At 40.0% G+C, this 25,582-nt stretch overlaps 1 protein-coding gene across 1 annotated transcript; it reads left to right on the top strand.

The window, feature by feature from the left end:
• The first annotated feature begins 105 nt into the window (after positions 1-105).
• On the top strand, positions 106-25,115 carry slc9a8 (solute carrier family 9 member 8). The gene is made up of 16 exons (XM_069725109.1): positions 106-445; positions 957-1,138; positions 3,292-3,372; positions 4,480-4,538; positions 11,430-11,513; positions 12,250-12,351; positions 12,560-12,594; positions 13,644-13,787; positions 18,036-18,177; positions 18,263-18,368; positions 18,477-18,593; positions 18,675-18,757; positions 18,862-18,973; positions 20,506-20,726; positions 21,538-21,684; positions 22,483-25,115. The coding sequence occupies exons 1-16, from the start codon at positions 204-206 to the stop codon at positions 22,594-22,596; spliced, it is 1,971 nt and encodes a 656-aa protein (XP_069581210.1). The 5' UTR covers positions 106-203; the 3' UTR covers positions 22,597-25,115.
• Positions 25,116-25,582: the final 467 nt, after the last annotated feature.

The raw sequence follows: 25,582 nt of genomic DNA on the forward strand, positions 1-25,582 counted from the left end.
CCGCATCAGCCGCCACGGTTTGTTTCTTTGTCCTTCTTTAACGCCGTCAACGCAAAGTCGCTAAAGACTACAACTCCCAACAAGGGCTTCACCAGGAAGCGGTGTCGCGATGTCCACAGAAACATGGAGCTGTTTGACGAGAGCCTGCCACTCTGACTTTATTACAAAACGTTGCTTTCGGGTTTAAACTCGGTGGCTTGAGAATGAGAGGCGTCAGTCTTAAAGTGTTGTTGCTGTCCTCTGTGCTGCTGTTCGTGAATACGTGTCTGTCGGAGCGAGCTGCGAGGGAAAACTCCTTGGATCGGCACGAGAGAGATGACGACGCTGGGGACGTGAAACATAAGGATAATAATACTCCAGCCGCAAACAAGCTGACGTCAACAAAACATAAAAAGGAAGACGAAGTCGATTCCAACGACCCACCGAAGGATGGGCAGCCTGTCAGGTTTGAGCCTACGCATGTTAATTTCAGTACTCAAGCATTGTGTAGTTGCAGTCGTCTTAATCCTTATTGTTAGCGCAGACGTCTTTTACCAAATTAAACGGTGTGATTTTCTTCCACGTCATTAAGTAATTCAATTTAACATCAGAACGGAATGGTTGTTTTATTATTTGTTATGTCCGAGGAGTTATCCAGCCATGGAAGTCAAAAAAAAATATATAGACACTGACATGTCGCCCGACAAGTGTAAACACACAATCATAACACAGACAAAACCAAATCTACTTTCATGTAGGTTTCAAAGATCGTAGATAAATGGTCTGCGAGGCATCTAATGTATGATTTGATGTGCTCTATGTTATTTCTCTCACCTTCCATTCTGTGTTTTATAAATATATTCGTTTTTGCCTAACCTCGGAGCTTAAATTGAAAACTATAATGATGTAGCTTAAGGTAGTCACTTCTAAATCGACTTCACACCAACATGCCTTTGCTCCTGATTGTGTCCTTGCAGCAAGTCCAATGACACCACTGATAACTACAGCAATGAAACCTCCCACTCCACAACTGCTGTTAAGCCCACCACCCCGGCACCTCCGACCCTCAAACCCATTCTGCCTGTGCAGACGGGGGTCAAGGCCCAAGAAGAAGAGCAGTCCAGTGGGATGACCATATTCTTCAGCCTGCTTGTTATTGGTTGGTGTTTTTTCCCACAGGATTTCAGTCTGACTCAGTCTTTTCTGTTACATCTTCTGTTGCGATCTGTTTTTGTATAAACTGTATAAACTCCACACACACTGAGAATTGCTTTCCAGGAGACATGTTGGATAGTGTTCTTCTGAGCAGGAAAGGTGGAAAGGAAATTTACCCACGACAGGAAATATGCTCATTGTGGTTAACACTGTGCACAACTTATATCTCATCCAGCTAATAATGGAGGAGAGCTGTGCAGCCACTTTAGCGTTTCATTAAATCAAGTTTGCGGATGGTGATTCTGGATGATGGAAGTATATAAAGGGGAGGATGTGGTTTTACATTTGAGGGACATAAAAAGCTTCTTCAGACGCATTACGTGCCCATTACCATACACATTAGTTCACTTTACCAGTGCCAAGGAAACAGCATAAATCATGCATAAGATTGCTAATAAAAAAACATACACGTTGTTGAAACAGAAATTGGTTTTAAAAAGCATGTATGAACTCCACACACACTGAGAATTGCTTTCCAGGAAACATGTTGGATAGTATTCTTCTGAGCAGGAAAGGTGGAAAGGAAATTTACCCACAACATGAAATAAAGCATTGTTTGTTTGGTAAACTTGATATCAACTCATCAGTGGTTTTACAGATGTTAGAGTGATGGTCAATAAATGAGAAGCAATCTGAAACCACACATTAGGCGTAGCTGGCATTTCCAGGAATCCAAATTGAAATTATCTACCATATCTTTCCACAATTGTGTATTCTTTAATTGAGCCATAATTTAATTTTTTTTCCAGTGACAAAACTACATATTTGTTGAACTAAAATCTGCTGCCTTCAGTGTTGTGTACACTTGTCTCCTAATTTTCTAATTTACGGCATATTTAATTCATGTACACTCAACACAAATATAAGCGCATCACATTTATTTTTGCTCCAATTTTTTATGAGCTGAAATAACAGATCTAAGACTTCTCTTATGCTTAAAAAAACAACATTTATTTCTCTCAAATTGTGTTGGTAATTTTGTTAAAATCCGTCTTAGTGAGCCTTTTACCTGTGCCAAGATAATCCATCCACTTGACAGGTGTGGCACCTCCAGATGCTGATTAAACTGCATGAATATTGCACATGTGTGCCTTGGACTGATCACAATAAAAGGCACCTCTAAAATGTGCAGTTTCATTGTGCATTATTATTCAATACCATAAGCCGTCTCCAAATTGGCAATACATCCAAAAGGCCTCACAACCGCAGGACCTTGTGTAACCCCGCCAGCATACAACAGCATGTTTCAACTCCTGCCAATATCCTGAAGCTTCACACAGCCAATCGAAGAGAAGTAGACCAGCATTACACATTCAACACCCGGGTCACCTTTCTGCCAAGGAAGTGTGTGGCACCGCATGTTTTCTGACCACCTTTAAGAAAAATGCACATCTGTAGCCATATGTGAAATTGAACTTAATACTGTAAAAAAAAAAAATATTCAGGAAAAAACTGCACAGTTCATAGTGGCCTTTTATTGTGACCAGCTCACCTACCTGTGCAATAGACATGCGGCTAAGTCTGCATCATGATGTGTTAATAAACATAAGTCTTAGATCTTTTACTTGTGAAAAACGAGCGTAAACAGAAGTGTTGTGTTCATGTTTTTTGGATTACTCTTTATTTCATTGTGGCTTTGGTTTTTGTCTTGACAATTAAGCAATAATTTGCACACATTGATTTAGCACATTGACACACATGGTTGCCTCTGGTGCTGTGGCATTTTCTGTTTTAATTGGGCGCAATTATCTTTTACTGTATAATAACCATGATTTCATGTCAAGCTGCTGCTGTGTAGTCATTTATTTGTTTGTATAAAATATTTTTTTAGTAAGATGAATGTGAATTCAACTGTGAGCTGTACTCCAATTTGTCATGACAGGAAATTAAATTCGAGCCTCATGACATGTCGTCCATTTTCATCTCTATCCAGTCTACAGTTGGTTATGTGACGTAGAGAAGCCAGACAAAAGATCTTAACCCTGTATGATGTGGGAGCTATTCTTGGTCTGATCTGAGTTGGTGCGACATGATTTTGTGAATGTGGATGTATTTGTCCTAAATATTCATTGTGGTCTTTGCCCCCCCCCCCCCCAGGTACCTGCATCATATTGGTGCACCTGCTTATCAAGTTCAAGCTGCATTTTCTTCCAGAGAGTGTGGCTGTTGTGTCCCTTGGTGAGTACTTGTAGTGCCTCATGTCGCTCTGCACAGGAATGTGTCCTGAAATCTCCTAAGGTTTTGTGCTTAAGAGCTCTCTAGGAAGTGTTTAAAGACATGAACCGTTTTAGTACAGAAAATTGTCTCACGTTCTCATGCTTTCTATCTCTGACTGCAGCCTCTCTTTTTTGTGTGTTTTCTTTCTCAAACATGTTGTGTGTCTTGGCAAAGCGACTGCCTGTCCGTGTGAGCGAGTGTAATTAAACATGTAGACCTATGTAAGATTACAGTATCAGAATGATTTTCCACTAAATCAAATATATGTCTTGGAAGATAAGTGAAGGCTAACCCAGTGATGTCATTGGCAGCCCTACCCCAGATTTAGGACAGGTTTTGTCATTTAAAAAAAACAAAAACAAAAATTCCTGGGACACAGCTTTGCCTCTTTGGTGAGGTCCCTTAAGGTTAATTCTCCTTCCTCTAATTCCCTGCGTCGCCCCACTCTTTACATGTTTGTGCAGTAACACTCACTTAAACTCAGTGACGCACATCTGTACTAACCCTGAAGGCCTTTTCCTCTTCCACAACCTGCATGCTGCATACGAGACAGAGGTTGTCTTGGTGTCCGAAGCAGGGCACTCTGCTGAAGAGAGATAACAGTCTGCTTACAAATCAGGAAGTGATGCTTTTCCTTCCTCATCACTTCCTCTCTCCAATCAATTCTGTTTATGTCTTCATCTTCACTGTCCCTCTCCATCCAACTATATATCTGGGTCCAGCACAATACCTTGAGGCGTATATATTTAGTTTCTTTTTCCATTTTATCTGTCTCCTTTCCGCTGCCCTTTACGCAGCTTTGTGTTTTTCCTCGCCCTTTTAATGAATGTTCTGCTGGGCTCTGTAACAAGGAAGCTGAAGGTCCAAGGGGACTTTCTCAAAGACAAAACTAAGACAATAGACCTTTTATACTCTTTATCCCTGGACTATGGGGGACATTGACCAGGCATCCTTTTATGTTAAACACCTAATTTGCCTGAGATTTGCATTTCATTTGTACTTTGGTTGTATTGAAATTTCCAATAGGTAAAATATTTAATCAGTTGCATTGTTTTTCACTCTTTCCAGGCATCCTAATGGGAGGCTTCATAAAGATCATTGAGTTCCAGGAACTGGCCAACTGGAAGGTATAGTTTGACTCACTGTTTACAACACGTCATTTGCCCCAGATTCCCAATTCAAGGTGATTAGATTAGATTTGTCCGGCTTGAAGTAGAATAACCTCATTCCTACACACACACACACACACACACACACACACACACACACACACACACACACACACACACACACACACACACACACACACACACACACACACACACACACACACACACACACACACACACACACACACACACACACACACAAATATACAAATGCAGTGCATGAGCGTTTTGCACAGGTCTGCTCTGTGTAGCTAATGCATCTCATTTAGTTTAAACACCTTAAATTAGACAACGAATCTGTTCCAAAACTATAAACAAAAGAGCTACACCCAGTTCTTCTTGATATTAACTGTAATTTAGGGGGCAGGGACAGCGTAGCTCAAGCTGACAGTATAAAACCACTTTTCCAAGTTCTTGTATGATGCAACTCATCCCACTGAAAATACCCCAGGAAATCCCCAACCCTTCCCGATCCACTAAACATCTGTTGTCCTTATGCTGTAGATTTTCAATCTTTCCTTCTGTGTCTGTGTCGTTTCTCATTCATTCATTTCCTGGTAGCTGGATTTATTTTCACAAATCTTCTCTCACTATCTCCACTTGCTTATCAACTGGTAGTAATACACACCACTCTCTGTTTGCTATCTTTTAGTTCCGTGTCCCTATCAGCCCTCCTTTTTTCCTCCTGGTTCTCACAGCCTCTAATTAACATTCCTTGTTCTTTGCCAGTCAGTGAGAGAAGGAATGAACAACAGAGATAGAGGTAGAGCGAGAGAGAGTTGCAGAGTGAGGGGGGAGGGAGGAAAAGAGGACAGGTTGTGTCAATGTTTCTTGCACACAGGGTCCCATTGTTTTGTAGGTTGGGGGCCCCAGGGTGTTGCTGAGTTACACTAGTAACAAGAGCCCCCGGAACCCCTTTTCCCAACGTTGCCCCTGTCCTGTGAATCTCTGTGTTTAACTTGCAGCGAGCTGGCATGTTCACCTGTCCATGTATAGTAGGAAGTAGCTTTATGACCAGTTATCAAGATACAGCTTGATAAAAAATAGAGCAAATAGGTCATCATGAAGTTACACTATGATATGCAGAAGCTTTTTTTGCAGGAGCATGGATATGATGAGAAGTTTGTAGGACATTGGAGTCTTAATAAAGTAAAGTAAATGGAAGGCATCTGTCCTCCCTGATCAGCTGGAAAATCTAATTTAAGACACTGTTTTAACACCTGCAGCAATACTGGAACAAGTGCAGTGTACTTGTTTTGTAAAACAAACTGACGCAGTTGTCATTTTCCCTTTGGGTGTCAAGGTTTTTTCACTGGAAAATCCACAATGTGCGCCAATAGGCGTGTTGTTCTTAAAATAAGGTGTGTACAGTATGAAGGTACTTTTGTGTCTTTTATATGCAAGCATAAAAACAGTCTTGTTTGCATATTTCTTACACTGCAATCAAATGCAACTGTCCTTTACAGTTTTGTTGGTTGCGATTACAAATCAGACCTCTACGGTTGTGAGTCAAAAACGGTTGGTTGCAAGTCTTCTGGCAGCGCAAGTCATTTCAAAAACAACAACCCGGTTGTAGGTCAATGGCGCAGTATTTTCCTGTTATTTTAAGGGCATGTTATTAAGACAATAATGTGCGCCTTCTTAGGGTGAACAACGTGCATACAATCTGTTTGTTACACGCACAGAGACAGACAGCAGCTGACAAACATGCTCAAGATTAAGAATATAAAGATTGCAGTGTGAAGGATTATTATTGTGTACATCAATCTGTCACAAGCAGATCCATTTCCTCTGCAGAGACCCGTTCTTTCCGACTACTTAGAATCCGCCGTTGTAATATCAGCATAGCTGGCCTGTAAAGGGAGTGAGACATGACACTGATATTTCACGTTACACCCAAAACACACCTGTGATTAGTTGAGAGACTGCGTACAACCCTTTTAAACCATGCTCCTTACTTTGCACTCAAGATTATCCACTTTTACATTTATGCATTTGTGCTCCACGCTTCAGACCGCACCGTCAGACCATTAAAATATAGCCCTTAGTCTTAATCTGTCTATTTTTTTTGTCAGTCACGAGCTAAGAAATCATCATGTTTGTAGCTACTTTTAAGACTGCCGTCATCTCCTCCAGCAAAAAATATTTCCAAAACTGGCCCACTTGGCTAATCTAGCAAGCCTTCGGGAATGCCCTGAAACCCACCGAGGGTGTCCAGACCCTTCAGGCGGCAGCATCTTGTCATTGCTGGATTTGCCCTCTCCTTTTTACCCCCGATCTGCCGCGTTCGCTTTCGGCGAGCAACCCCTCGCTCTCCCTCTTCGGTCCTCTCCCAACACCAGCATATGAAGAGAGGCTTTTCCCTCATGTGCTTTTATGGTACTCTTCACTGCTCTTCCCTCCCTTGTGCTCTGACACAGATTGAAGAAGAAATATCACGCTGGTATGAAATAAAACGGCAGCATCACTTTGTCTTCTAGGCACAGCACAGAGAGCTAAACAGGTGAATATATTTACACACCAGATGATCATTTCTCTCTGTTTAAGCGTTTTAGTCTGTACTGCATTATCGGGGCTCATCATTTTTTCCTTAGTGGCTGCAGTGGTGTGTTTTAAGCCCCAAAGGGCAGCACATATTTTTAATAAGCTCTCTCCCATGCCACAGAGAGAGCCACAGGGAGAGAAATTTGAATTAATTGTGGTTTCAGGGGCCTATTTCTCCATGGGGTGATGTCACTTGTTGTCAAAGCCGAGCCTTATGCTGTTATCTCTCAACCCTCTTTTAACTGTGCTCCCTTCATCTTTGGCATTCATCTTTTCTCGTTTAGATCAAGCTCTGTCTCAGTATATTCATCCTCTGCTCTCTGGTTTCAGCCATGTCATCGTTCCTTCTCTTACAACATTTATTTCTCTGCTGTCTATAAAAATCTGTTTCTGAAATCTCTTGTCCCCTGTTTTCAGTCCACAACTTTCCTTACGGTGTCAGGAGGTCTGTGTAGTGCATCCTGACCTAAAGGCTAATGCTGCAGGAATGCAATCACCAACACGTTTCATTATTTCTAATTGCAAAAGTAAATTTAAAAAAGTGTGCCTTTTAACTTCTTAAATGTGATGATTTTGGACGATTACGTTGTTTTATGTCATTTTGATTTGAAAATCTTAATGCAGCCTGACACGAAAAACCTACATTTCTCTTTGGGCTCTGTGAGATTATGTACATCTTTTATGACATATAAAAGGAACAATTAATTGTTCAATGTAAAAAGCAATTATCAGATTAATTGATAATTGGTCTAACACATCATCTAAAACAATTCTTTTATCAACAATGTAATGAGAAATAGTTGCTTTTACAGTGGTGTGAAAAAGTGTTTGCCCCCTTCCTGATTTCCAATTTTTTTGCATGTCTGTCACACTTAAATGTTTCAGATCATCAAACAAATTTAAATATTAGTCAAAGATAACACAAGTAAACACAAAATGCCGTTTTTAAATGAAGGTTTCTATTATTAAGGGAGAAAAAAAAAATCCAAACCCGCATGGCCCTGTGTGGAAAAAGTGTTTGCCCCCTAAACCTAATAACTGGTTGGGCCACCCTTAGCAGCAACAACTGCAATCAAGCGTTTGTGATAACTTGCAATGAGTCTTTTACAGCTGTGGAGGAATGTTGGCCCACTCATCTTTGCAGAGTTGTTGTAATTCAGCCACATTGGAGGGTTTTCCAGCACCAACTGCCTTTTTAAGGTTATGCCACAGCACCTCAATAGGATTCAGGTCAGGACTTTGACTAGGCCACTCCAAAGTCTTCATTTTGTTTTTCTTCAGCCATTCAGAGGTGGACTTGCTGGTGTGTTTTGGATCATTGTCCTGCTGCAGAACCCAAGTTGGCTTCAGCTTGAGGTCACGAACAGATGGCCGGACATTCTCCTTCAGGATTTTTTGGTAGACAGTAGAATTCATGGTTCCATTTATTACAGCAAGTCTTCCAGGTCCTGAAGCAGCAAAACAGCCCCAAACCATCACACTACCACCACCATATTTTACTGTTGGTATGATGTTCTTTTTCTGAAATGCAGTGTTACTTTTACGCCAGATGTAATGGGACACACACCTTCCAAAAAGTTCAACTTTTGTCTCGTCAGTCCACAGAGTATTTTTCCAAAAGTCTTGGGGATCATCAAGATGTTTTCTGGCAAAAATGAGACGAGCCTTAAATGTTCTTTTTGCTCAGCAGTGGTTTTGGTCTTGGAACTCTGCCATGCAGCCATTTTTGGCCAGTCTCTTTCTTATGGTGGAGTCATGAACACTGACCTTAACTGAGGCAAGTGAGGCCTGCAGTTCTTTGGATGTTGTTGTGGGGTCTAGCTTTTGAGGATCTTTTGGTCTACTTCACTTTATCAGGCAGGTCCTATTTAAGTGATTTCTTGATTGAGAACAGGTGTGGCAGTAATCAGGCCTGGGTGTGGCTAGAGAAATTGAACTCAGGTGTGGTAAACCACAGTTAAATTGTGTTTTAACAGGAGGGGGCAAACACTTTTTCCACACAGGGCCATGTGGGTTTGCATTGTTTTTCTCCCTTAATAATAAAAACCTTCATTTAAAAACTGCATTTTGTGTTTACTTGTGTTATCTTTGACTAATATTTAAATTTGTTTGATGATCTGAAACATTTAAGTGTGACAGACATGCAAAGAAATTGGAAATCAGGAAGGGGGCAAACACTTTTTCACACCACTGTATATTTCTGCTTATGTGAACATGTGTAAATGGGCAGATGCTTTTGTCAGCCACTCCATTATACATTCTTATGTGTTGCCGTTTAACATGTGCATGCATGCATCAGGAGCTCAGTAGTAGAGGTCGGGTTGTCATGCATACCTTCTTGTGTCACAGATGTTAATATTCATTCATGAACCACTTGGCTTGAAGCGTAGAAACCTGCCGGAGATAAATGTCAAGAAAAACTAGTAACCTGGAAGCGATAGTTGGCCTACTTTTCTTGAAATTTTAATGCATGATAAGACAAAGAATGCGAGAGCATACCCTTTATTTACAGCATACATCCTCCATGGGCTGACCTCTTTGCTTGACCTATTTTTAGAAGCATGCAACCATATTGCTGTTGGTTGTTACTGACATATGTATTGTTAGAGCTAAACTTACTGCCTTAAAAGCCAAAACACTCCATATATTCTTTAAGTAAACAACTTTCTGTGGTGTTGTCATCTTGTCTCTGAACAATCATGACCAGATCTTTTGGGTCTTAGCCTTAAGTTCAATAGATAAACAAAATTCAGAAGAGTATGTCATTTTTTTGTGTGGATCGACAGCTCTGTCCTTTTTGAACTTTTAACTTTACCAGTAACACTGTGTTCACATTTAGCAAATCAAGCAATCGATAATTACAGATTTAAGTTTTGTTTGTGAGAACAAACTAAATCCCGTTCTTATGTGGCTCCGCTCTCTTCATTGTTAAATGTCCATGTGCTTGTGGGCTTGTTGGGGTTGAGATTCAGGCTTTCAAGACTGGCTTTCATAATACAAAGAGCGAGCTTGTTGACTGGGTGGAGTAAATATGGCGCTGTCTTCTTTCATCTTTCATCTTTCTGGCCGAAACGACTGCAGTGTCAGCCACAGCCCAGGAATACAACTTCAACATTCACTAATGCATACAGTGTGGTGACGTTGACATTCCTGATATAGATTACATTACACAGAACAGAACACACACACACACACACACACACACACACACACACACACACACACACACACACACACACACACACACACACACACACACACACACACACACACACACACACACACACACACACACACACACACACACATATTTTCAATGCAAGACCACATGGTGCATCATGCACAGATGCATCGGCAGCCAGAGCGTAATGCATGGGCACATGATGCCTGTGCCAGATCCGGGAGGCCAGCCCGTTCAGCTGAGAAACAACAATGATTTCATTATATTGCTGAAATAATCAGAGAGCTAAGGTCACTGAGAGAGTGTGTGTGTGTGTGTGTGTGTGTGTGTGTGTGTGTGTGTGTGTGTGTGTGTGTGTGTGTGTGTGTGTGTGTGTGTGTGTGTGTTAGTAAAGCATATTTCAGCATTCACATGTTAGTTCACAGCTTGTGTAAGAGAGCAAGTCGGTAGTAGAATTTGAATGCTTCCATGAATTGGTGAAGTGGCTGGCAGGCGGACAGGAATTCCCCCTGACCAGCACCTGACGTGTGTGTGTGTTTGTCATCCTGGAGACCTACATTTAAATTTGTTTTTGTCAGATGAGAGAGCTGTCACTAACAGCTCAGTAACCCCCCCCCCCCCCCCACACACACACACACACACCTGATGGTCACTGAGCCGACTTTCCTCAGTCAGATGAATAGTGGTGAATATTTGCTGACGATTGCATAATAACCACAGGCACGGCATGTTTTATGAGTGACACACACATCATTTGCTCAGAGATTTAATGATCCTGATAAGGCTGCGTGTTTAGATTAAAGAACATTTGTATGCTTATTAAAGATGACAAAACATGACAGAATGTGTAACAATTTTTTTTTTTTTTTTCACTGAAATTGTTTCCTTTTCTCTGTATTGAATCGATTACATTTCCCTTTTTATTTGCTGTTTATTTGATCTGAAAGGATTTTTGAATGCTTATGTCACTTTAAGCCTCGTGCTAGTGGGCATTTTCTTTTGCACCTCATTAATTTACTATCAGCCAACCATGTTTACAGTTGGTAATCTGTCGCCTGCCTACTGCAGCTTATTTCCTGTTGAAATGTGCATTCTATGTAACTGTCTTTGTCCTTCTCTAACAGGAGGAGGAAATGTTCCGACCCAACATGTTCTTCCTATTGCTTCTGCCACCCATCATTTTTGAATCTGGTTACTCTTTACATAAGGTACGGTAGGATGTGTGCATGACGCTTTACAAGCCCCTCCACGTGAAAGGTCTCCATGAACAGGATGAATTTCACAATACAAACCATCGTGCAAATTTAAACATCATGAAATTGGCATTATCTTTCACATACACAATTAATGTCCCCAAATGAATGGAAAATATTGATTTATTGTTTTAATTCTGTTTAATGTTGTGAAACACTTTGGTCAACTTCAGTTGCATTTCAATACGCCTTATTAATGAAACTGACTGACTTAATATGCGCAATTTTTTTTTTGTGTACTTTTATTGTACATTCAAAATGCAACCCAATACAACAGACAGTAATTTATCATTTCCTGTGTTCATATTTTTTTTTATTTGTCTACTAGCCTGTTATGTATATGCACTATCTTCATATATTATCATAACTAATGTTTTAAATAATCCAATTTAAAAAAAAAAAAAAAAAAAAGGGGGGGGGGTGCTTATAACCTTTAAATTGTGTATTTTTTTATGTTATGCTGCGCTTCTGTTTTTTCAGGGTTGAAAAGGTCAATAGTCTATTTCAGTCTTTTACATTACTCACATTGAAATTGTGATTTTTCACTCTACCTATACTGTGCCCTACTTTTTATTTTAATACTGGGAAAATGTTATGTAACACTATGTTATTTCAAATGGCATTTTGAAATGACATTTCAAATTGCTACCAAGCCCATGAATACTAAAGCAGTGTGTCCATGTTTGTTCAGGGGAACTTCTTCCAAAACATTGGCTCCATTACGCTCTTTGCTGTGATCGGCACAGCAATCTCTGCCTTCATAGTTGGAGGAGGGATCTATTTTCTTGGCCAGGTGAGTCATGAGGACTTGTTCAGACAAAGATTGTGAATTTGTTCATGTGCCTGGGTAAATACTTTCAGTGTTCAGTGCCCTGTAACGGCTGTTTAATCCCACACTGTCAGAAAACTATTCATAAATGTGCTGCTGTTATTACTTCCTTTACATGTCCTTGTTGTAACTCTTTACAATGTGTATCTGTGTTTTGTGTGTTTTTTCTCAGGCTGACGTGATTTATAAGATGTCCATGACTGATAGGTGAGTGTTGGTCTTCCAATAATTCCTGTTAGAAGAATGGGTTTTCCCCAAACCTCCAGGGATTCAACTTTAGTACTCAAAGGCCTAAAAACCTCTCTTCTTGTCCAACATTCTCACTTCCAGAGAAATTAGATAGTCATATTCCATAGTCTCATCTACAGTCTACTGTAAAGTTGGAAGAAATCAAGCCCTCTGTAACTAAAGAGTTTATCTTTTAGCGAGTTCCACACAGTAGGATAATCCGGATGCCAGAGATAGCAGCTGACACAAACACAGCGTGTTACTCCACACCCGTGTGTGTGTGTGTGTGTGTGTGTGTGTGTGTGTGTGTGTGTGTGTGTGTGTGTGTGTGTGTGTGTGTGTGTGTTTTTTTAGGAGGAATTTGGGGTTATGTGTTATCCTCGGTGCACAGTCAGCATGGAGTATGACTGCAGGTCCTGCTTTCAAGCACGGCTTTTGCCTATTCATTTCCTTCAACAACAAGAATGTGTTTTTAGTCCCATTTGTCTGCCTTTCTCTGTGTTTGTTAGCAGCCTTTCTCAGAAACTACTTAACAGATTGTAACGACATTTGGGGGGGGGGGAATTCGGGACATGGGCTAAGAAAGAACTGATTAGATTTTTGTAGGGATAGTCCCAAAATAGTCCTCGCTCAAAATGCACCGCATCTGTGCACCCAATTTTACCCACACAGATTTCTGCCATTTTTCATCACATGTTAAGACTCCTTTTATTTGTCCATTTTAACCCCTTCTGCTCTGAAAGTCTCCTGATATCAACTTAAACACAATTTCCCCTCGGGGATTAATAAAGTGTATCAAATCAAATCAAAAATCAAATTTTCATCTCATGTTTTACAAGGTTTGTTTTCTTAAAAATGAATCATAACTTATGTTTAACACATTTCCTGTCTCTGTTGGCTTTGTTAAAGATGTATCCATTTGCTGCCCATATATGTTTTTTTCTTAGTTCATGCCTGTAAAATGATCTTTTAATCACTGTTTAACTGTTATCTTCCTCTCTTCCTCACTCCCTTCTGGCTTGCTGTAGTTTTGCCTTTGGCTCGCTGATCTCAGCTGTGGACCCTGTAGCTACCATCGCCATATTTAACGCTCTCAACGTGGACCCAGTCCTCAACATGCTGGTGTTTGGTGAGAGCATCCTCAACGACGCCGTCTCCATTGTCCTCACAAAGTAAGAGTCTCTAGCCTCCGCCTTGGCTTGTTTACTCACCACATTTACATTTCTCAATGCACGATGTTGACACAGTCTTTCAGCACCAGCAACCCTAAGGACGACATGCAAAGAGCGCTATATGAAAGGATCATAATCACTGTCAAAATACTGCACACACAGACACACATCTCAAAGTCATGTGTCGTGCCTATTAGGGTCCATTTAATGAGATTAACTGAAGTAGGTGGGATGATAAAATATTCTGTGGCCCTGAACATTCAACTCATCATTTCAGTTGGGATTTTAAACTTCACACAATTACAGGATACAGTCTGAAACACACATGCAGCAGGACAGTCCAAAAACAAAAAACATGAACATAATTAATCCTCTTAGAAATCAGTAAAGACAGATGCTCGTGGCATTGATTTAAACCCCTAAAAACAAATCCCTGGTATCCAAATGACATATTTCAAGGTTTAAAAAAAAAAAAAAAAAAAGCCCTAATGCCATAAAGTGGCTCTGATATAACTCTACACCTTTGCCTTCAAAGCATGGATTTCTGAAATTGCAAAACTGTCCCCACCTTTCTCCACCCACTCCTCTTTTTCTCGAGCTGGCAGCCCCACCCTGCAATTTGATTTGCGACAGGCTGCTTGTGACGTATGAAAACCTGCCTGTCTGAATCGTGTTTGTAAAACTGTAAGTCTGCTCCTGCAGTTGCAAAACTGAGAAGTTACTGTATGTCTTCTAGCATTCATAAAAGAGCACATGATTGTGTTTACAAGGTTTTTAATACTTCATTTTCTCTGAGAAGGTCCTTAAGTATCAAAGTAACCCAGTGATAGTTACTGTATATCTATGCAGTATTAAACGTTCATGCCAACATGAAATGCTAATAGTTAGCACACTTTTAATGGTACCAATTTGAGAAAGTTAATAAAGGCTAAAAACAATGTTCAGAAGAGACCAGCACTAACTATCTATAGCTGACTTCAGAATAGCACCTTATTGAACTTTTTTCACGTTACTGGTTTACAAATTGGCCCATACATTGTGAATAACACGTCAGTCAGATTTGAAACACATTTTTGACTTCCGACATTTCAACTCAAAGGCCAAATTTTTGGAAAATTTTACGGAGTTGATGAGATGCAAGAGAAGGCGAAGAGATCATTTTCAAGACTCCTTCCTGTGAAAATCAACTTTTTAACTTTGATTTTATGTACATGTGGTGTTTTCTATATGTTATAAGACATATTATGCATAACATAAGGTATGTTTGTTTATTTATTTATTATACTTCTGAATTCTGTGATCAAAGCTATAAATGCGGCTTTGTTTGCAAACCAACATTTTTTAATCTCAGTTCATATATTTTTACTTACAAACAGAAATCTGTTTACAAAACTGTTTTTTGTTTTTTTTGTCCCGCACGATAAAGACACAAAAACACCTTGTTAATGGCCGAGCATTTCCACTTTGGAGCTGCAGTGTTTCAATGACCAGCCAGGGTTTCACAAATCACACACCTAAGGAACCAATCCCATCTTCATGCAGGGTGGGGCTTTCCATATCATGCAGCTACAAGTGAGCGGCTGAGGGTTAATTGGAGACAGAAGCGATAATAATTTGTATATTCATAGATCAGCATGTGCTAAATCAAGGCAAAGGTGTGCAGTTGCATCTAAGCCACTTTAAGGCCTTAGTGGATTTTTTTTTTTGTTGTTTTTTTTTTTTTTTTGGTGGGGGCGGGGGGGAATAAAACTTCTCATTATGTAATTTTGATGAACATAGATGAGTTTTAGTGGTTTAATTATTGCCATGAGAGGAACTTTAAAGTACACACAAATTGCTCCAGACGGGATTAAAATTAGAGGCGGACCAGTGACCTCAATGAAAAACAGCGGGTAATTTCTGTTATAATTATTAAAGGGGAGGGGGTGAAAAAAATTACTTGCATACGCATTTCAGATTGGATTAAAATCACCGACCGCAGCAGGTGGTATTAAAAATACCCCACTTTCTCTTGAGAAATAAAACTTGTTCAAAGGGCCTCGGTTCTCCTTTGGTGAAAGAAGGCTAAGAGGCATCTCTATGGTAACCAACATACATGAGTTGGCTTTGTTCTGAGTCAGGCTGACTAGTAAACTCCAATGTGATTGTACAGCTATAGTATTTTTATTCCAGTTAACGTCTCTAAACCTCATTAAAACAAATTACTTCTGCATTACCAGTAGCCAAAATACATTCTTAAACCGCACAATGAAGACACTGTACAGTTTTTAATGTTGTTATAATATATATACAATATATATTGTGGGATTAATAAAGTAACTATCTATCTATCTATAGTATATTTGATTTTACCATCTGCTACTGCGAGCTCATATATTCTCCTCCTTTTATCTGTTAGAGTGCAGTGGACTTCTCACACATGAACACATAAACATTGACACACCAGTGCTCAGAATAGCAAATATCAGCTGGGGTGTAGTCAGTCATCTCCCAACCTTTGAACCCCACCTGCTTTCTGTGGATTACACATTGAAACTGGCAGGAAGAGAGGAGGAGAATAGAAACTGTGACCTACTTTGTCTTCTCACACCATACACAAAAGGTTGTTATCTTCTTTGTGCAGTTTCTCGCAAAGCTATTGTTTCATACACATGAAACTAGTTTAAATTATCATCAGAATCTTCTAAATGGTAAGCGGTAATGAATTCATGACATTCAACGATGAGTATCTGTGACAAACCGGAAAATCTGCTTTTTAGTAATGGAAGATAAGAGTGTCTCTGACGTGTTTATATTTCCAAACTGTTGTCTCTAAACTAATAAGGTACAGTCTGTTCAGAGTAGCTCTCTCTCTGAATTGTTGATCCAAGTCTGGAAAAGCAAACCGTTGAAGTTGCTCAACCAACGCTCAGACTTGATAGACAAGTTTGACAGAGGATTTGGAAGATTCGCTAGTTTGTATGCAACCCTGTGAATCTCCGTCTGACTCAGTACTTACTGTGTTGTTGCTTTATCTCTCCGACTCACTACCAGCTAAATGTGCAAAGTGATCTCAAGTGTCTGCGTGCCCCTGTAGAGTAAATGAGTACATGAATAATAGATAATGAACAGCCCTGGCAGTCTGCTTGTTGTTAGCACCTCACAGAGTGGCTTTCTTTGAAAGCTACTTTAAAATTGGGCCTTGTCGTTTAAAACACAGCTAGTGAGCCTTTGAATAAGCATTACAATCAGATTATTAATTATAATGTGCTGTCAGGCTGTTTGCGTGAATAATATGATTTAAACTGTACAAGGAAATAGACTGTGTTCCTATTACATCAATAATGATAAAACATCCAAAATGCTATTTCTGTGGGTGCAAACAAGATAAGACATTTTAAAGAAAACACATATATCCATGTAAAATAAAGGCATTTTAATTTTACACAAACCGTACAGTGGGTCATGGGCCGTTTTGAAGGAGACTTTAATTTAACATTTTTCATTACGACTATATTCTTAAAACCAAATTTAAAAAAAATAATCCAGTAATAGTTCACTGCAGACAGATACGTTTGTTAATGACACATTATAGAGTAAATGCTTCAGTAATTGTGTCACTATAGTTTACTGTCAGCTTTTTTGGGGTTCTAAATGTGCCAAAAAGACACAGTACTTTTAAAGACGTAATGAAATGTACATTTAACAATCAATAATGCATTACTTCTGTTCAGATTATATCAAAATATAGTGTGTGAGGTACAATTTTTTTGATTGTAATATGCTACAACCAATCTCAGTTGAGCAAACAGCATTTTGATGGCAGGATTGTACACTGTGAATACTCTCTAATAAACACACTCACATACAAATTTGTTTCACTGTCCACATGAGGATTTTAATTGATGTAATGTATTTACTAAATCACTTACCCTAACCTTAACCTACATAATGAAATGCCTAACCTTAACCTTCCTAAACGTAATTCTAACTCTAACCCTAAAACAAAGTCTTCACCCTCAAAAAGCAGCATCTGCTCCTGGGGACCTCAATTTTTTTGTCCCCGCTGTGACACATGTCCCCGTGTCCCCAATATTCAGGTTTAAGTCCACACCTGAAAGTAAGAACATGTACACACATGCTGGCCATGATACTTTCAGTGATGGAGCGTGTCCGCCCTCTAGAGTCAGATGTAGGCATTACGACACGGAACTTGTCGTTAGGGCTTCATTTGTCATTGTTCTCTTTTTTTTTTTCTGTGTCTTTCAGCACAGCAGAAGGTTTCTTTTCCCGCTCCGACAACTCCATGGTAACGGGCTGGGAGACTTTTTTGCAAGCGCTGGGTTATTTCCTTCAGATGTTTTTCGGCTCTGCCGCCCTGGGAACCCTCACTGGACTCATCTCAGCGCTCGTATCCAGACTCGTTCTCTGTGTGCTGGTGTTTCCTTCATATCGCCGTGTGTATTTTTACTTGTTTGGTCTTAACTCACTGAAAGTTTCTGAAACACTTTGACCTGAGGAAGACGCCATCGCTGGAGTTTGGCATGATGATAATCTTTGCCTACCTCCCCTATGGGCTGTCAGAGGGAATCAAACTGTCTGGTGGGTGCAGACACACACAGCCACATACGTTTATACATGATTAATGAAAGTTGCGCATGTTCGACATTTCCCACTGACCTCCACCCCCCCCCTCCTGATTCTCTCCAGGAATAATGTCGATCCTGTTTGCTGGAATCGTGATGTCTCACTACACCCATCACAACCTGTCTCCTGTCACCCAGATCCTTATGCAGCAGACACTGCGCACAGTGGCCTTCATGTGTGGTCAGTGAATTCACGCCGAGCCTCGAGTGTTCCCTGTTGTTTTCATTTAACGTTTTTAAATGTCTTAACTTCTCTCCGCAGAGACGTGTGTGTTTGCCTTCCTCGGCCTCTCCATCTTCAGCTTCCCGCACAACTTTGAAATATCGTTCGTAATCTGGTGCATAGTAAGTGCTTTGCAATTTCAATGTAATCTCGCTGTTGATGTCACTGTCTCTCCGTTCACTTCCACGATCCTCAGGAGTTAACAGCCGTTCGTTTTTCCCTGCAGGTGCTGGTTCTTCTCGGCCGAGCAGTGAACATCTTCCCGCTCTCGTTCCTGCTGAACTTTTTCAGAGACCACAAGATCACTCCCAAAATGATGTTCATCATGTGGTTTAGCGGTGAGAAGACACAATACACCGTTTGACTAATGTGTTGCTGGAATGACGGACAGTCAGCTCTTTGTCAAAGCCGTGATTGTTTCCCGAACACATTGGGCATGCCTCCAGGGACAAATGAAACCTGTAACAGTTACAGCTGAAACAAGAAGCCATTTAGGTTATAAGTGGAGGGAGAGGAAATTATTCTGCAACTATTTTGACAAGTGGATAATTGTTTAAAAAAAAAAAAAAGAAGAAGTAAACATAATTGGTAAACATTGTTTGATTTTAGCTTCTCAGAAGTGAGGATTTGCCGCTTCTCTCCGCATAAATATTTTGGAAATTAATTTAATTTTTACTTTTAGTCAGACAAAAGAAATAATTTAAAGATGCCATTTCTCTGGCTCTGCAGAATGTTTTGATTGTTTTGAGACATTTTATAGCGGAGTTTCCCAAGAAAACCCACGTAGGCACAAGAAGAACAGAAAGGTGGCAGCCAAAGTTCGAACCCAGAACCTTCTTGCTGTGAGGCAAGATCTGATGAAAAATAATAATAACAATTATTACTGCCCTGGTGACATCTTTGGCTGCAAGCAGCTGTCTTGCTTGAACAAAGCCCCAACAAGTTATACCCAAAATAGTCTCTTCAAGATTTCTTACAATTCAAAATAACAAAACAAAAACATTTGTCGGTCGTTAGGAGTTATCAACAAATAGGCAAGCCAACAGTCACAGGGCCTTTCTCTCAGTCCAACAGCAGCACAACAAAAATCGGCCCAAAAAGCTGCCACCTCATATGAACTCTATCCTGTCTTGAGTTTCATAAACCCCCACGTAGCACGAGACAGAAAACAATAAGGAATAATAAATAAATGGCGTGCACTTATTCAGCACCTTTTATTATGACCCTGCTATTTAACTAAACGTCACCATTCTTCAAGTAGTTTCAATAAGAGAAGGATTTCTGCCATTTTAGATGTTTTGATTAAATTGCAAGTAAGTGCACTGTTTCACCCAGGGAACCAATCAATACTGTTTTTCAGGTGGTGCACATGTGAAGAGATGAAACGGTCATCCTGAAACCTCTTTGATCAACGATAAATTGTTTTTAGTAAATTTTTTTTTTGTTGCAAAACTATCAAACATTCTCTGGTTCCAGCTCCTCAAATGTTCTCTGTCATGTGATAGTTAACTAAGATTTCAAAAATGGTATTTGAACCTCACCTGCCCCTTGGGTTCTTTAAAAATATAAAGTATAAAAGTAAAATATGCCTCTTTTTTTTGTTTTTTGTTTTGGATATTTTATAGACGAAATTGTGAATCATTGATAGAAATAATGAATAGTCTTTGTCCTACATAAGATGACAAGAAATCAAGCAAACAAAGTGTCCAGGTTTTAGTTTACAATATCTATATGAGTATATAAGAATGAGTGTCTGTATTAATATCTGTGATGCATGTTTTTTTTTTTGTTTTTTTTTAAATACACATTTAGCTTTTTAAGTATATGTTTTGCCATTTGACCTTTCCCCTTCCTTCTTCTTTCTTGCCAGGTTTGCGAGGTGCCATCCCCTATGCATTGAGCCTTCATTTGGGCCTGGAACCCATCGAAAAGCGTCAGCTAATCGGCACCACCACCATCATCATCGTGCTCTTCACCATCCTCCTCCTCGGTGGCGGGACCATGCCGCTCATCCGCCTCATGGACATCGAGGAAAGCCAGTCGCGGCGCAAGAGCAAGAAAGACATCAATCTCAGCAAGACAGAGAAAATGGTAATGGGGGAACCCTCTGGGTTTCACACACACACACACACACTCTCTCTCACACACACACACACACACACACACACACACAAACACACACGCGCGCAGACAGTTTGTTGTCTGCATTGATAGTAGATGTGCCATTCTCTCAACGGCCATCGGGCTCTTACTGTTCTCTTCAGAGGGAAAAACATCAAAGGCTTGATTGTTGTTCGTATGAAGGACACTGAACCGGCGGGGAGCCAACCACTCTCATCACACTTGGAACCTCAAAACTCGGGACAGGCACACGTAAACCCAACAACTGGCATTGATACAATTTCTCAGACACTACAATACGAGCTGCTGCGATTCATATTTCAATGACATATGTTCGCACACAAAGTGGAGTTAATGGGTCATTCTTTTGAAGTACATCCTGTCATTGAGGTCACGGGCAGCTCGGGGTGTTGTTGTTTTTTGCACGACTCATGTACAGTATTTACATGTTTGATGTCTTCCAAAGCTAAGTGTTACCCCCTGAGGCAGCACCAGCCAGATCTATCAAACCTCCATTTTTCCTTACGGCTCTCATGCCCTCTTTGATATAATTCCCTCTCTTCGGTCTCTTTGCTCTTTCTCCCTCATCTTTGATCCGCCTCTATGTGATCTTGACTCCACCGCCCTCATCACTGTCCTGTCATTTTATACTTCTCCCTGCATTCACCTCCCCCTTCTTTGCGTCTTTCACCTCTTCCTCGTTTGTTGGCCCCCTCCCCGTTCACCGTGTTCTGTCTGCTTACCCGACTACCCCCTCTCCCTCCTCGTCTTTTCTCTCCAGGGAAACACCATCGAGGCAGAGCACCTATCAGAGCTGACGGAGGAGGAGTACGAGGCTCAGATCTACCACAGACAAGATCTGAAGGGCTTCATGTGGCTTGATGCTAAGTACCTGAACCCCTTCTTCACTCGCAGGCTTACCCAAGAGGTGAGAGAGACAAATAAATCCTCAAGCAAGACACAAGCAAGGCCACATATCAATGCTCACAATCCCTTAAACACATTTCATTGGCTCTTAGTCCTTGTGCGTAATGTCCAATGAAAGTGCAGACCTCAGAATACAACTACTACACAGTGACTACCAGTTTGAGGAAACCGGTAGTCATTTTTGTCGTCATTTGTTATTGGTTTCGCAAGAAAATATCCGAGGTTTTACGTCAGAAAATGACTTCATTGGGCTCATACAATATGTATTCTTAGCTGCGGCTGCAAAATATGTGACGGAATAGAAATTTATACAATTGTCTGCTGCACCTAATTTGTTCCTGCTCATTGACCACTTATGCAGAAGACACTGTTTGAGATGCAGCAAAAGACACTTTATGAAGTCACTTTAGATGATCTGGTTATTAGCGGCTATTACAGTCGTTTATAATCAACTGTAATAGCAGCCAATAAAATCATAAAGTATCATTTCAAAAAGTCACCTGTTAAATGGGTTTGCTGAATTAGACATAACATTTGCTCCTTTTCAGTAGTCGATTTAATATAATTTCTTTATGTTGGACCCGTTGTGATTATGATTTCTAGCTAAATTAGTGGCGCAGAAATCACAAGAAATGCTAAATTATGCACGAGGGTGGGCAAGGCTCTGCCAGACAGGGTCCGATTTTGTACTGGAGGATCTACTGTTTCGTCCACCCCTCTGCATGTTCGTGTGATTGTTTCTGCATGTTCATGTTTACTGTTGCACGTGTGCTGACGTGCCGATGCGCGTGTTTGACAGGACCTGTTACACGGCCGGATCCAGATGAAGACCCTGACCAACAAGTGGTACGAAGAAGTTCGTCAGGGACCGTCGGGCTCTGAGAATGATGAGGATGAAGCAGAACTTCTGTGAACACTTTCAGCTTAACAGCAAAACAATGAATGGGCATTGTGTTACGGGCTGTTGGTGAATGTGTGTGTGTGTGTGTGTGTCTCTCTCTCTTTTTGTGTGTAAGAGACAAGCACTCTTTACAGTTTCAATCACATGCACTTGTCATTTGTTCACCTGACACCAGGATTCTGTTACAGCAGCATCTCAGTCAGCGCCCACGCACACCGTTGGAATGTGTCAAGTCCTTGTGAAAAAAAAAAACAAAAAAAACATTTCAACACTGAAGGAAGAAAGAAAATCTTTGAAAAAGGATGCTTGTTCTGAATGCCGTATTGTTAGCAGCCTGAGAAACTAACAGGAAACGTGACCGTGAGCTCCGCTGGCGTTTTCCAGCGCGTTTCTTTTATGAAGGTTTTGGTCCGAAGGGGAAGCAGCAAGGAAGCTGTGAAGTCAAATTTTTTTTTATATATATATATATATATATATATATAAAGCAATACTAGAGCACCTTTTCTACTCACAGTTGTATCGTTCATTGCAATTTGTCACCGGCTTATTTAAGGTCTGCTGGAAGTTTCACTGTGCGAAGGGAGGGATGCAAACGCATCGCTTCAAGGCTTCGTTTTTAAAGTGGGACTTGTAAGACACCGCATGTTTGCATAGCCCTCTGTTGAACTAGATTTAATTTGTATGCATTAATGATTCTGAGTTAATTTACTTAAAAACACGTTCATACATGTGTAATGAAGATGAAATACAAGTGACGAATGAGCTCCCGCTAAAGCCCTCCAGCAAAGAGGCAACACAGAGAAACGCAGGCGAGCGTTAAAACTAGTGAAACGTTGTCGGGTAAAACGAAGAATTTTCAAAACATTCAGAAGCTACGTTTTAGGAGAATAATTATGCTCCAGAAAATTGGAAATTGCTTTCATTATCAAGTGTGTTTCCAGTTTTGGTTTAAATACACTTTTCTGTGTTTATTTACTTTCTATGGTGAAGCTTCTGCCACCACACCGTGTACAGAGTGAAACCTTCCTTACGGGATTTTCACTTTGAATTTGAAATGAATGTGGGATAACTGGAAATGTGCATTTTATGTTTTTTTTGTTTTTTTTTCTATTTATTTCTAAAATGTGCCGTTTGTGGGATAATGGCTTTTATAGAAGCTCTGTGGGTACCAGAGAATTATAAAAAAAAATACATCTATAATAAATCATACTGACATCCCATCTGCACTGAATGCTTCTCTAATGAAGGAAGAGCGTCACTTACACAAAGAAATGCAGTTGCAATTTCTTAGTTCTTTGTAATATAAATATAAAGTGCAGGAAGTACAATATATTTTTGTTCAGCACCTTAAAACAGTACATTATTGACACATTTCCTACACATTATCGTACATTTGTGATAAACCTAATTACTCTTAAATGTGTGCTGGGTTTGGATTATTTAAAAAAAGCAGAATGTGCTATAAATGTTTAGCACAGTAAGGCAAGGTATTTGGTCATATGGGTTAAAAAAAAAAAAAAAATCCTAATAGAAAAGAATGAAACTGTAAAAGTCCTGTCTGAGAATCTTAAATGTAATTTGGATGAGTTGAGAATTTTCTTTTTAAGACTTTTCCATATTTCATCGTGAGTTTCAGTGATAATTATTCAGTGATCGTTATTTCTAGTGGGCTTCCCTTTCACTTTCCATTTCAAGCACTACATGAACTAATTAGTTCACAGATTGTGGAACGTGCGAGAGGGAGGTTATAATGTGTCTGGCTACGACAGCAAGCCAGACCAGTCGTCAGAGTAATTGGAATACATAAAAAGGTTAACGCATGGTCCTGCTGGGGAAAACACCCTCTAACCTACAGTCAAGGGTCTAATGTCCAACCCTGAGGACCACCGAACTGCCATACCCTTGAAATGTCTCTTAGGATCTCATTAGGCATATTGATGAGAAGGTGACTGTTGAACTGGAGGAAGAAATCATAATACATCTCCAAGCAAGTAGTATAATTAATGTTGGTAGTGGGTGCACATATATCTCAGGGCAGAACATGTCTGTGTAAAGTGGGACGACGTGAGGGAATGATTGAAATTTCCACGTAGTACATTTGATATTTATAAACACTGTTTGCTCCCACAAGAGAAAACGTGTTCTCACACAAAAACTGGGTTCACTGATTGGACATCAGGTCCTAAAAGCAATAAGGCGTGCCGATAACTGAACACCTGCAAAAACTGCACTTGGTCGCCTATTCCGAGTTATGTAACAATAATTAACAACCAGTAGGGGGAGTCTAAATCCACTGCATTGTTTTATGAAAAATGTATAATGCCAGATACCAGTGAATGATGGTGCTACAATTATTTGCTATTCATCACCTAATTAGACCCCATAACTCAGAAATATTATACCAAGGGAAATGGGAGTAAATTGCTTCCATTACATTTTCGAACCGTATACATGTAAAGACTGTTTATTCTTTTTAAGTATATAATAAGATGGACTGGGAGTAATAAATATTCAAAAGATACATTCCTTCATTTGTAGTTCACTGTGATTTATTACGAGGAATAAACATATTTCCACAGTCCTCCAAAGTTTGCATTTATGAGCCGTATTGCAATATTATTTCACTACTGGGTGATACGAGTTCAACTTTTTAATTTGAATATCACCCTCATTTATTTTGAATTAATCATCTTTTCTGTGCTTCAGTGTTTATCCTCTGTTTAAACACAGACACAACAGGGTCAAGAGCCTCTCATCAATAAGGACATTTTTATCGTGTTCTTGTGATTCTTCCACTCCCCACATCCTCGACTGTGCTCTATTCATCTATTCTTTGCTTAAGCCAAATGTTCTTTCTGGGGGGGAACGAATATTATCACAAGATACAGAGTACTTCATAATTTACAATTCTAGAGATTAGATGAAAGGGTAAGAAGGTGCACAGTGAGTAGATGAAGCCAGATCCTCTGCCAAATAAGAAATTAAAATACGTTGGTAA

This window comes from Brachyistius frenatus, unplaced genomic scaffold (genome assembly GCF_029030835.1).
Source record: "Brachyistius frenatus isolate BFR_SWC_R1_liver_20210118 unplaced genomic scaffold, ASM2903083v1 Contig_6, whole genome shotgun sequence".
Lineage (NCBI taxonomy): Eukaryota > Metazoa > Chordata > Actinopteri > Embiotocidae > Brachyistius > Brachyistius frenatus.